Consider the following 13,631-nt stretch of genomic DNA (forward strand, 5'->3'; position numbering starts at 1 on the left):
GGAAAATAGGTTGCAAATGAATATAAGAAATGGATTTCTTTTTTAAGAGCAAGGCAAACTGTTGAGTTCTCCTGTGAGTTTGGTGAGAGACATCATTCCCACACGCCTTAAGAATCTATCACCTGCGCCCAACTGTGGCTTCCAAAATTCACATGAATAGTGCCTGTAATTCACGGGCACTAACACAGCTCCTGTAATTCACGGGCACTAACACAGCTCCTCTAGGCACCGGGAAGGAAGCACTGCCCGGTGCTCAAGAGAGGACAAAGAAGAGCTACTGCTGGCCACAGTGACCATCAAAATCCCCAGCTGCTGGATATGCCCTGTTGCTTCCAAATCTTTCCCCCAGCCCCTGGGACCACGTCTTTGAATTCTCAGCTGAATATCCCTGACTGGCCATTTTTCTCCCTGTCAGAGTTCCCAAAACCTCAGGAAAAGGAGTAAGAAGGACACCACAAAGCCTGGAGAAGTGTATAAATTTAAGGGCACTTGCTGCTCTTCCAAGAGGACCCACATTTTTCCCAGCACCCATGGCAGGTGCCTGACAATTGCTTGTAATTCCAGCTCCAGGCAATCTAACGACCTCTTCTGGCTGCAGAAGGTACCCACATGGATACAAGCATACCCACACAGAGACACTTCATTTAAAAGTGTATTAAATATATTAATATATTTATATAAATATATATATATATATCACTGCAGCCCATAGCCCTCAAAGAGCAGCCCTGTTCTCACAGAATAGGATAACATGGAACAGAAACATCCCCATGAAGTCCATTGCTCTTAATGTCAGGCCACAGCGGCCATGGGGGTCACAGTGGTCACAAGGCCTACAAGACCCAGTTAACTGACCAAAAATCTGTGAAACCCTACACTGTTGCATAGATGGCATTTCTTAGTCCAGTGGTTTCCTACCGGCCTGCTCCACTCCTTGGAGGTGAGATAACCCAATCCGTTCAAATAGGACAAGGCAAAGGGCTAGAAGCCAACTCTGCCAGTTACTGGTAGGTCCACCTCCCGCCGCCTGAGGAGAAGCACCACTGTTCTCTGTTTCTCTGTACCCTCCACATACCCGAGCCTCTCCTGTGTGCGGCTGGGTTTCTTTCCTTCTTATCTCTTTTTCGACAACATCTTTAAAATTAATTTTTAGTTAGCATACAAAGAAATGGGCTCCATATGATATTATTTCCATACATATATTCCATTGTACCTTACATTGTGTTTGCTCCTCCTCAGTCTGCTCCCCTGTTCTTCACTCTTGCTGGTCCCCTTCCTCCCTCCCTCTAAAGAGTTTCTCCTTCTGCTTTTACAGTATATATACATACACACACACACACACACACACACACACACACACAAACACACATAGAAACACATCATGTCACACCTTACACATTTCCTTACACACTCACAATCCCACTCATAAACACACACACACACACACACACACACACACACACACACACACACACACACACACACACACTTTAAATCTAAATTCACATATGAGAAAGAACATGTGATATTTGTCTCTGTGGGCCCAGCTTATTTTCTCACCATAAGGATTTCTAGTTCTCACATTTCTTTGGGGGGGGGAGGCAGCAATAGATGGAAACACAAGAGAAGGGGAGAAATAAGAAGCTGGGTGGGGATGGGACAATATTTGTTTCTAATGGGTGGCTCTACTCAAGTGAGACCCAAAGAGCTTCATGATCAATATCTCTTCTGCCTCCTTTGGGCTCAAAACCCAATGCCTGGAAAGCAGAGTCCAGGCCCGGCTTCTTAGCAAAAGATTCACACCCTATATCTGGATTCCTGGCATCACCCCAAAGTCACTTCAGCCCTTGGCTGAGTCTGAGGCTAACTTACAAAGGAAACCAAGCCTTGGAAAATCAAACCTGTAACAGTGACAGGCATGAGCCATCCACTGACAGGGGAATGGCTTTGAGACTGGGGATGGAGCTCAGCTGGTAGCGAGCTTACCCAGCATGTAGAAAGCCCTGGGTTCAAGCGTAAACACTTCATAAACCAAGCACTGTGGGGCAGTCTGTAATTCCAGGACCGAGGAGACCGAGGCAGGCGCATCAGAAATGTGAGGGCATCCTTAGCTACACAGTGTTAGGGATCAGAATGGGCTATGTAGGATTTCATCTATTAAAATAAAAAAGGAAAGTGACTTTAGGGCCCATGGAGAACTAAAATAAACCAACAAACACAAAAGACTCCACCCTCAGCTTGCAGCAGACTAAACAGATCTCCAAGGGCAGAATCATCAGGCTGGTTGGAGAGTAGGCGCTCCCAAAGAATTCTGAGTGGAAAGCAGGGAACCTCACTGTCTCAGGAGAAGCGGGGACAGAGGACCGGAGAGGGCAAGTTGCCTGCATGGAAGCAGCATAGGTAAGATCCTTTGACATCTCCACAGCATGGGCGATATCCATATACCACCCAACTTTCTGTCATCCAGGCCTGCACTTGGGATTTAAAATCTACTATTCAGGACTTTTTCCGGGAGTCCCAGACATGGATCACAAGCAAAGAAAAATGAGAAAATTCTTTCTAGGTCCACTATAAGGTTGGCAGTGGTGGTCGCAGGAGATCATGAGCACGCTAGTCTCTCTGCAGGGGGCACAGAAAAGCTCCAGGACTTGGGGAGACCTTAAAACCCTCAGCACCACAACCTGTGGCTTTACTTGCTTCTGACAGTACTAAGTCAAGTCCCTGTTTGTTCAGAGTCCACTGGATCTGGGCCCCCAAGAAAACCAGGTAGGAAGGCCAAAGAAACAGCATGAAGAAAGAAAAGAGGAGTTGGGATTGGTGACATACACCTGTGATGCTAGGACTCAGGACGCGGAGGCAGGAGGATCATGAACTCATGGCCAATCTGGGCTACATAGTGAGACAGTCTCAGAAAAACACACACACACACACACACACACACACACACACACGCATACACACATAAACACACACTCACCGAAAACAAAACAAAACAACAAATGGAAAGGAAGGTTAAAGTAGTAGAGCATTTGCCCACCATGCTCGAGGCCCAGGTTCTATTCCCAGTGATGCAAAAGCAAAAAAGAAAAATGAAAGTAAATGAGTTTTTTTTTTTAATTTCAACTTTGGCCACGTACAGAAGCATCTGTCACACAGGTAATGAGATCGTACAAGAAGATGACTCCCAGGCTCGGTTTGAGGACGTTAAGTATATCTATTCTGGCCCTAGAGTGCCAATTACATTTCCAAATTGGCAATTAGACATAATGTCCCAAAGACAATTACCAAATAATGCCAAACACAACGCAAATTCTACCTGAACAAGAGCATTCTTTTGAAACTGTTCTTCTGCCCCTCGCCTAACTCATCCCCCTCACACACAACTGCCCCAAGCAAACTAAATTTCTGTCCTCCACCAGTTAAGATACCATGGCGGTGGGAATAAGTAAAACCTAAAATAAATCAAGCAACTCATAATTTCATCACCAAAGCTTGTCACCAAATCAAGCCCATGTCTTCCTCTCAGAGCTTCTCAACAGTCTCTGATAAATGACACCACAAAGTAGAAGGGGACACTAGGGAACTAGCCAGCCAAATGTTTGTCATGCAAACATGAGGCCTGGGTTGATCCCTGGGACCCATGAAAAAAGATAAGCTGGTGTGTGCTTGGAAGAGAGAGGTGAGCTATGCTTACTAGGGCTAACTGGCCACCCAGCCTAGACTGCTCTGTGAATTCAGGCCAGTGAGAGAGACTGTCTCAATCAAAATAAGGTGGCGCTGATGAGATGTCCCATCTAGAAGTGTTTGCTGAGCAAGCCTGACATCCTGAGTGTCATCCCTGGAACCCACACAAAGGTAGATGGAAAACTGAGTTCTGAACATATGAACCTCCACATATGAGCCACAGCAGGCACACACAACGATAAATAAAATCTTAAAAAGGTGGGTAATGACTAAGGAATGACACCCACAATTGTCCGTACAAACACACACACACACACACACACACACACACACACACACACACAGAGAGAGAGAGAGAGAGAGAGAGAGAGAGAGAGAGAGAGAGAGAGACATGAATCTGCATCATAGTCCCTATCACCTTAAGTGTCTGTGTTCCTTTTTAGATAACTCAGCTCCTGCCGTCAATGAATCTTTAGACAGCTAAGGGGGTCACTCACAGGTATCCACACCCCATAAGAAGGGACCTGGTTTTAGCTCAGCACATTCTGATAGTTCTGAGTCCCAATGGGCAAGAGATGAGAACCAGTTTTCATTATTTTTCCCCTGGTGCCCAGCTCAGTTTCCAACACAGTAAATAGGCTGTGATAAAGGTAAAACCAAGAGCGCTAACCTTAACCAGATCTGAGGGCCTACAAATACAGGGCCTTCCTTCCTGAGGCTTTCAGAGACTTGAGTAAAGTTCTTTCTGGGTTCCCTCTGTTGGCAACGGAACAACATAAAAAGCACATCTCAAGGAAAGTCCCTGACTGTCGGAGCTGTGAAAACCCTTGTGATGGTGAGAAAGAGAGCTACTTTCCCTGTTGTCTGCTGAGAGGTACAAGTGAGGGTGGTGCTCCCTCCCCTGTCACAGCCCTTCAAAGTTGAGGCCTCTCTCACATTTGGTGAGGTCCACCCAGGTCCCTGTGGAAAATCAGCCCTCTTCAACCCTTCCTGAAAGAGTAGCCCAGAGCTGGTCTTCTGAACCGCTCCACACCAGGCAGCCCAGCTGGGGCCTTTAATTTTGAAAAATGGTGGTTTGGCTAACTCACTACCCTGGACTTTGGGAAGCCACACCCCTTACCGGTAAGAAGAAGAATCCACACATTGGCTGGTTACTGACAGGCTACACCCTGGCTGCCACAACCAGCCCCAGAGCCACAGTGCCTGTGGGTTCTTTGGGACAAGACACCCCAAAAGTCAGTTTTAACAGCCTGGTAGCAGCCTCGCCCTCCACCCCAAACATCTCATCTAATTCTCTCACCCTAGCTGTCTGGCATCAGCAAACCTTCCTCTTCTTGGCCATTCTGGCCCTCTCATGCCATAGGAGAGCTAGAAATGTTCATATACCATTATAAACCCACGTTCAGAGACAGACAGCCTAGGCCCTTGCCATTCTCCGTCATCAGCCTCTGCACAGCAGAGCTTGCTTCTTAGAGAAAGCAGCTGCCCAGGCCACTCCCTGGGCCTCCTGTATCAGGCCGTGTCAGCAGCCGTCCAGGTGATTAGCGTACACATAAAAGCTGAAGATCCCCTCTTCCAGCCCTTTCAGACAGAAACCTGAGTCCAACCGGCATTCCTCGGGCCTTCTTTCCACAAAGCTTAGCCTATGAGGGTGGGACCCTCAATTTCCTTCTCACCAAACCCAAAGCCAAGAGCACATGGACTGGAGGCATCTGGAGGAGGGAGGTACTGTTGGTCTGCTCCTGCTGTGTATAGTGGTGGAATTTCAGAGGCTCTGCAGGAGACTGGCCTTACCTGACCCTTAAAGATTTCTCCACAAGTCTCAGAGTTCTCCATGATGCCCCAGGGCTATGGTGTCACTACACAAACACAATCCTTTCCCACAAACCAAAAAGGAGTTTCTCTAGAGGCTCCACAGCTCTGAAGTCCTGAGAAAGCACTGTTGGCTGCTGTGATTCACAGATTAGCACAGCCATGGCCACTGAGAGCCAGGGAACCCCTGCTACCCACTTTGGGAAGGAGACCCCGGCATTGTAATCCAAAGCCATCTTTACTGCTCCAAAGACAGAGAGGGGGCTAGAGAGAGAGAGAGAAAAGCAGGGGACAGAGTAAGCAAGGGAGTCCCAAAGCAAGCATTCCCATCTGCACGGCACCTATTAAATACCCCGGCCCAAAGAACACGGTAGCAAGGCAAAAAGTGGGGCACGGTTAGCCTGACCTCCCTTCTCTCTCAGGCCAAATTTCAGGGTATCTCTTTTTCCAGAAACAGCAACAGCAGGCCAAGGCTTGCTATAAAATCAGGGACCCACATCTGGGAACACTGTGCAATGAGGCTAATGGAAGAGCCACAGAACTGTGTTCTATTACAAGTCTCAATGTGAGGAAAGTCTGAATGTGAGGAAATTGAGGCACACTGTCCTTGCCAAGGTCATAGGCTGACCCTTGGTCACTACACAGCAGAATGGAAGCCTGTGAAAGGCTGCTCACAGTAAGGGCAAGTTCCCTTCAGCAGGACCTCTGCACGCCTGTGATGAGATCCTCCAAGGAGAGACTCAGCCAGGGCCGGCACTACCAATCTCTCCCCAAGGTAACGTCAAGGGCAAGGGCCAGAACACACTTTGGGAAATCCTGCTGAAGAGGCTGCCAAGGAAAAGCTGGCCTGGGTACACAGCAGCATCCTGTATGTGTGACCACAACAACGGGTCAGGTGGGCGGGAGAGGAACACAGAAAAACACAGACAGACAGTTAAGTCTGTGAGCTCTGACCTGAGTTACCATGAATGGAATCTGCCCCTCCTCAAGGAGGAATTGCTGAAGTTACATCTCCAGCTGACCGTTACAACGTTTCGCTCTGCCAGCCCTACACCAGCGCCATCAGTACCTACCCACATCACCCGGGATCATCAACAACAGAACCATACAGTCAAGGCATCCCCTCCCTAGGTCCTTCTTCAGCTACCAGATCCCAATTGCTCTAACTTGCAGTGACCCAAAGCCCCAATCTCAGTGTGACTTTGGACAGGTTATTTGATTCATGCTGTCAAGTCTGGAAGCTTCTTGGACTCCAAAATGTCTTCTGTTCTAGTCTGTGCCCTTCTGCAGCTTTTGTTCAACAAATCAGAGAAAACAGCTTCTCACTTGGTGGAGCTGTAGCAACTCCCACTTTCAAGAGGCCTGCTAGTATCTGGTGTTTGTTGGGTACTATGTATACCTGTTTTAGGTACTTCCTAAAGGAATTCTACAAAATTTAAGTGCTAATGGGTTCCTCTGGCCAATGAGGAAATAAGGCTAGACTTTACTGTCAGCCAAAGATACGCTCCTGAGTGTGTGCGGCACCCTTTATTTCTGTGTTGACCAACTGTAGAGTTTAAACTATCCATCAAACAGAAATAAATAAATAAATAAATAAATAAATAAACAAACAAACAAACAAACAGTATAGCAGTGAGGCTGGAGAGGTGACTCAGTAGTTAAGAGCACTTATTGCTCTTGGAAAACCACACACACACACACACACACACACACACACACACACACACGGTAGTTCACAATCATCTGAATGTCCAGTCTCAGAAGATCCAACACTTCTTCTAGCCTCCACATGCACCAGATGCATATACATATACATAAAGCAAAATGTTTGTTTGTTTTTTTGTTTTTAATAAACAATGAGAACAAGCAGTCTGGACAAGGCCAGGTCAGGTCCCCTATGACTGGGGCCTGAGAACTTCTCCCTGGCCACCCCAAGTGATCTCACCACAAAAGAGTATGTGAAGGTCATTGGTGCTGGCAGCCGCCAGGCCAAGAGGAAACCAAGCACTGGGGCCAATCTGGAATCGAGAGTTCCAGGGCGCTGAAGCCGCAGTCCCGATTAAACGCACTGGACCAGACCCCGGGTAATTACCAAACCGTAATGGGAACTGATATTTATATTAGTCCCAAGCTTGTCAGAGAAATTGTGCTGTTTTCTCGGACACAGCCATGGAGACAACACCTCAATAATTCACAACATGCAGACCATCCTTGATCAAGCCCAAGCTGCTACACAGATGCCAACCCTGACTGAGATTATCAGTGAGCCTATGCCCGGCCACATGCAGGTCCTGCAGCGAACCAGAGACCTAGCCACAAGTGGCCTCTTTCTCCAGAAGACATTTAAGGAGAAGTAGACCATATGCTAGAAGATGCATAAATCAAGAGAACAAAGATGCATATATGGTCGACAGCCAGATTCCAAAAGGATCTGGGGAACTGCAAAGCCCACCGAGCCAAAATATTTCCCCACAATTCCTTTCTCCTCCCATTCCCCTGTGTGGAACCCCAAAGCAGGGAGCAGAGTTGGGTTTCAACCCTCAAATCTCACAGGGGTCAGAGAAGTTAAATGGCTTATTAGGCTGCCTGAATAACCCTCATGTTCAGGACTGGATTGAACCTCAAAATATCATGGCCAAATGACCAGTGCTTGCTGACGTGCTGAAGGGAGGCAATGAAGAAGCTCAGAAAAGCACAGTGCTGGCAAGACTGTACCCCCCTTCTACACAGAGGTGGAGGTTTGCTGCTATTGCTTTGTTTCACTCTTAGACTGAATACGGCTCCACAATTGGAGCTGATTTAAACTCATGATCCTCCTGTCTCTGTCCTTGATTACTGGAATTACAGACATATGCCACTTCACCAGGCATAAATGTTCTTCCTTACTCACCCACTCCCTCCAAAAAAGTCCACAATCTATTTTTAAATGATGAAGCCATTAGCTATATGCTATTTGTAGGTCAAAGGTACAAAGGAGCAGAGGCCCCAAGATGTATGTTCACAGTCCTGGGTTCCTATCAGCAAAAAACATGGTGCGGACCTGGAGACCAAATGCACAGGATTCCAAGCTCCTGCTGAAACATGTCTCCCTGTGAATTTCAGGTGCCTTTCCCAGAAGATACCTTTCCCAGAGCTCTAGCTCCTAGAAAAGCACACGGATCTGGATAAGGGTGGGGATGGACAAATAGGCCTGAGGGCGAGTAGAAGGAAGTTTCTGTGGAAAAGCGGAAAAGGTTTGCTTGGGGAGAATATCAGTACAAATGTTCTAAACTTGAGCTGAATTCTTTATTCTACACTGTCTTGACAAAATGACCAGATACTTGGAGAGCAAGGGGGGGGGGGTGAGTGCAAAATGAATGCAGAACCTGAAAGGTAGAAAGAAAAGCTTCCAAGAAATCTCACTTACCATTGTTAGATACAGTGAGTTGAGTACACGCAATTTAATCAAACAAGTCAAGAAGTGGGTATTAAGAGATCTGGGCACTATTCTTAAAGAACTCATGATATCAAAAATAGCTTGATGCTATTTTGTTTTGGCCTTCAATCTTTCAATAAACCCCAATTATCTCTCATTCCGGGATGGTGGAGTTGATTCTGTATAGAAACTCTCAACTATGTGTACTCAGTTGGTCTTCAGGATAAAACAGTATGTAGACAAGTACGTATTGCCTTTTAATTACCCTTGCACAAAACCTTTTTTAAAAAACTGACACAAACTACGCCGGTCATTTTTTCAGGAAAGAGATTCTGTATGTAAATTCTCTAAAAAGCATATAATAACAGGCTCTATACAAGCACTGGGTAACCCTAGCATAAAGAGATGATAAAAGCTGCATCAGGATGATAAAACATATTCATTATGATCAAAATTGTTCACTTTCTGAAAAATAGGAGGTAGTTCTTAAAAATTCGAACTAAACCAATTCCATCTAGACAATAATTGAGATGCGTGCAACTGTGAGCTGCCGTACCCACTAAAGCAGTTGTCAAGTCTCAATATGAGAAGGGGAGACTCTAGGGATGGGCTGGAGGCGGAGAAGAGAGAATGATTGATTAATTCTATGATCAGGCTGAAAGGAAGTCTGATCAGGTAGAAGGCTTCTCTGGGTCTGGCTGTAGGAACCTTGCTTAATCTGAAGGCTTCTCTGGAAGGCCAGCAATCTTTCTCCTTGAAAAGAAAGGGGGAACCTCCACGGCCAAGAAGGTGACTCCACCACTAGAGGCTTTCAGAGTAATGGGAAGAGAAAGCGAAGAAGGATGATTTTCCTTTTTCCTCCCTTATTCCAACACACCAGTATTTTCCAAAACACAAATGTGCTGCCACAAAACACAGCTGAGCCCAGCACCTACAGTGATGTATAATTAATGACACAGAGTGCTTCCGTTGCCCTTGGGTTTCAGAGTCAGCCTATCCCCTAGCCTAACTACTCTCTCTCTCTCTCTCTCCTTAGCAGTCAGCAGGCTGCTACAAGTTGCTGGGTCCCGTGAAGTCTGAGGGGGTCCCGGGATTAACTTTACTAGATGAGGTCTGAACATTTGGGGACCAAGATGAGTCTTGTACAATTCCCCCTACACATCTCCTCCCTCCAAAAAATGGGGGTGCTGTGAAGTCTTCTTAGATGAGAATTACTCTCAAAAAGGAGGCGCCCAGTTCAGCTCCCATTCTTTCTTTGAGTCATTCTGTAGTTCTCTCTCAAACACTGCCCACCCCCGGTCCCCCACCTCCAGCAGTGCTAGGTGCTTGGCAGGGACACCTCTAGGGATATGGCCACAACCCAGGAGTCAGCCTAGCAACCATACAGCTAGTGAGGTCTGATGCCGGTGGGCGTCTCTGCCTGGAATAGCTTAAGGCGACTTCCAGCCACATCAAATGCCAAGAAGGGGCTGCGCAAAGCCGCTCAGAGTCTGAGGCGGGCTGCCCTTGTGCTATAGCTTGGAACTGTTGGCTGCCTTTGCAGGGACCCAAAGTGGGTGGCCTTGGAGAGGAGTGCAGAGGCAGCGAAAGTACTTGGGGTAGGGGAATGTTCTACAAAGAAAATGTAAAAGATGGAGTGGGCGGTGACATCAGACTTGCAACCATGCCACATTCAAAAAGTGAGTCTCCACGGGTTGACCCCCGTTCTGAAATGAGTCTTTCCAACTTTCTATTAACCCTTATGACCCCACTTTCTCCAGCCACGTTACTCCCTCAGAATTCCCAAATGCAAGAGATTTTCTTCCTTGCCCAAAGGACAAGGGCTTTGGAACCCTATGAACTCATTTCTCCAGCAAGCTCCTAGAGTATAAGCGGATCTGCCCCTACCGGCCCACCATGAAGAGCCTAGCCGCGGCCGGTGAGTGGTACCGGGCACGCACCCAGGGTCTTCCAGCTTTCTCTGTTGCCAACGAGGTTTCTTCTCTTCACTCCACACCACCGTACCCAAGAGGTGCGCAGCCACCAACAACCCTACAATAAACAGGAAACTAAAGCGGGGGTCTGCGTCCTGGAGCGCACCAGCTGGGGTCAACTCCTCACCGCTGGCGCACATATCTTGCCCCAATCCGAGGGCGCAGGGAGAAGGGAGGGAAGGGCAGACAGCGGGGACCAGGCAGGCAGGGACGGAAGGAGGCAAGATGCCTTGCGGAGCAAAGAGGTGGGCTGCAAGGGACGCGAAGAAACGGCGGGGCTGGCGCAGGGGGCGGGCGACCGGGGCGCGCGTTACCTTCGTCTTGCCCCCGCAGTGGCAGCAAACGGTCCACAGGTACTTCAGCGTCCGCCAGAGCAAGATGATGAAGAGGCCCCCGAAGAAAGTCACCATGGAGGAGGCCAGGAAAGCCCACCACATGCGTTGGCCCCGGCTGTCGCACGGCACCTCCATGGTCACCGGGAAGATGAGCGCATCCATCTTGGGCTCGTGGACCGAGGACGAGGAGGAAGAGGAGGAGGAAGAAGAAGAGGAGGAGGAAGAGGAGGACGCGTCTAGGCTGAGATGGTTCGCGTGGATATTGCTGCTCATTCTAAGACCGCTGCCTCCGCCGCCGCCGCCGCCGCCGCCGCTGCTGCCGCCGCCGCCGCCGCCACCGTTTGCCATAGCTAGCAACGGGCGGCCGGCGCAGGGGCTCGAGGGAGCTCCTCCCGCCGCCAGCGCCACCCCGAACACCCATCAACAGCCATGTTGCTGCTACTGCTGCCGCCGCCGCCGCCGCGGAACGCGGGGAGGGGGGGCGGGGAGGCGCCTGGGCTCGGGGCGCTGTGCGCGACCTGGCGGGGCGCGCGGAGATATATACAGCCAAGCGCCGCCGCCCGCCCTCCCCCGGGCCGCTGGCCCGCCCGGGGGGGAGGGGATGAGCGCGGGTGGTTCCCACTCCCGGACCCGGGCCCCGATCTCTCCTGGGGCTACGCGGAGCACCGAGAATCCAGGGGGCGCCGCGGGCCCCCCGTGCCCGGGGTCTGTGCCTCCCCGAGCTCTGTGCGCGCGGTCCCGGCTGCCCTAGGCACCGCCCGGCCCGCCTGGCGTGCGCCACGCGTGTGCGCTGCGCCCGGGCCCGGGATCCCCCGCCCGTCCCCGAGCAGCTCCCGGGTGATGAGGCGACAGCTCGTTAGAATCGGAGAATCCACGCTCTCCCGCCCGGGCGCGCCCGCGCCACCCTTCCTCCCCCGGGCTTCGCTCAGCTTCTGGATCGCCGCCTCCTATGCTCGCGGGGCCGCGGCAGGTTGGTTGCGGCCGGCTGCCCTGCCTTCTCTGCCCCCTAGCCGGTGCTCTACAGGACCCCTCGAGTCGGGTCTCCACGACCCCGAGGCTCCTCGGACTCCGCTTGATGCTTCTTCCTCTCCTCCTCTGGCTCCTCCTCGTCCCTGTCCTCGCAGCCGGAGCCTCTTCGGCGCGCGCCCCGCGCTCCCCGCAGCCGCCAGCAGTGGCAGCTGCAGCAACTGGAGCGGGCGCGGGCTCAAGCCGCCCGAAGCGGGAGGGGAGGAGGCTTACCGGGCTGACTCGCCACGGCTTGGGGCTGAGTAGGGGCTGCAGGCTATTTGGAGGTGGCCAGGAACGCGCCCCCCACACAAACCATCCAGGACTCTGAGTATAGCGCCCCCAGCTCAGGTGCAGGACTTACTTAGTACGTGTTGCGCCCCCCACCTAGGTTCAGTGGGGTATCCCAAGGGGAAAACCACCAGGTGCCCCCTGCTAGGCCGGTTTTCCCAAAGGATCTCCTAATGGGGAGGGGAGGAGTGGCCGGCTGCCAACTTGATTCCACGGGCTTATTGTCCCTAGATCCTCAGGCTTGGAGACTGAGGAAGACCTTAGCCAAGATAGGTATGCCCTCTGACTTACAGCTTGCTTGCTCTTCAGTTTCCTAGGTGCCCCAGTGTGCATGGCTGAAGACAGGGCCCTCTGAAAGTCTGTTGGTGGTCTGTGACCTCTGACAGCAGCAGGTGGGTTTTGTGGTTTATGTTTTGTTTTTCCTCCCGTTTCCTTACTAAGCAACACGGGATTGCCCGAGAGAGAGCTGACAAGAGAGAGCTGACAAGTATAACAGCTATCTGGCTGTCGGTGTGACACACGACTGAATGGACAGTGGAGTTCCTCAAAGGGTCTCTCCCCTGCTCTTTAGGCTCCCGTGGGAAGAGCAGCTGGATAATGGGTACTCTTATTCAGGCTTGCCCCTCTACACTTCTGCTTTTCCTTTTTCTACCCTGTAAGGGGAAGGGATCCAGGTTTGCTCAACAACCCCTGTTCCCCACCGTCCCGGAGTCCCCCTTTAGATGCATACAGCAACGTCCTCCCTCTAGCCATTTCTTCTCCAGGCTACCAGCTGGACCACAACTTTTTCCTGTGCTAATTTGGAAGAAGATGATCACTCTCCCCTCATTGCCCATAGTGATTTCCCCAAAGTTTCCAGCTCATTAGTTGGCGCCTAATTGGAATTCTCAGGTTCCTTTCAACTCTTCCTGTGGTTAATTGGCCCAAGTGAGCCTCCTTACCTGAACAAGCTGTCTCTGCCTAAGTCAGTGGTCAGCCACAACACCCTGGCCTTAGGATGCAGGAGAGGGGCCAGCAGAGGTCAAACCTGGCAGACACTGAAGATCTTTGAGTCTGGAATTGGTTGGTACATTCCTTGGGCTTAGTCTACGTATAACTTAGAAAAGACTTAAGGCC

The 13,631-nt window shown here is 50.3% G+C and overlaps 1 protein-coding gene across 17 annotated transcripts in view; it reads right to left on the reverse strand.

The window, feature by feature from the left end:
* Positions 1-12,853, reverse strand: part of Kcnma1 (potassium calcium-activated channel subfamily M alpha 1) — a 738,489-nt gene extending 725,636 nt beyond the window's left edge. For 14 of the 17 annotated variants that reach the window (XM_005367704.3, XM_005367703.3, XM_026789552.1 and 11 more), the window contains exon 1: positions 11,199-11,567. In XM_005367704.3, the coding sequence (XP_005367761.1) occupies positions 11,199-11,567 (369 nt within the window). Of the gene's footprint in view, positions 1-11,198 lie in introns of all 17 variants that reach the window. The other 3 variants (XM_026789548.1, XM_026789554.1, XM_026789553.1) reach the window with 3 other exon arrangements.
* Between the last annotated feature and the right edge of the window lie 778 nt (positions 12,854-13,631).

The sequence above is a fragment of the Microtus ochrogaster genome, unplaced genomic scaffold (genome assembly GCF_000317375.1).
Source record: "Microtus ochrogaster isolate Prairie Vole_2 unplaced genomic scaffold, MicOch1.0 UNK21, whole genome shotgun sequence".
NCBI lineage: Eukaryota > Metazoa > Chordata > Mammalia > Rodentia > Cricetidae > Microtus > Microtus ochrogaster.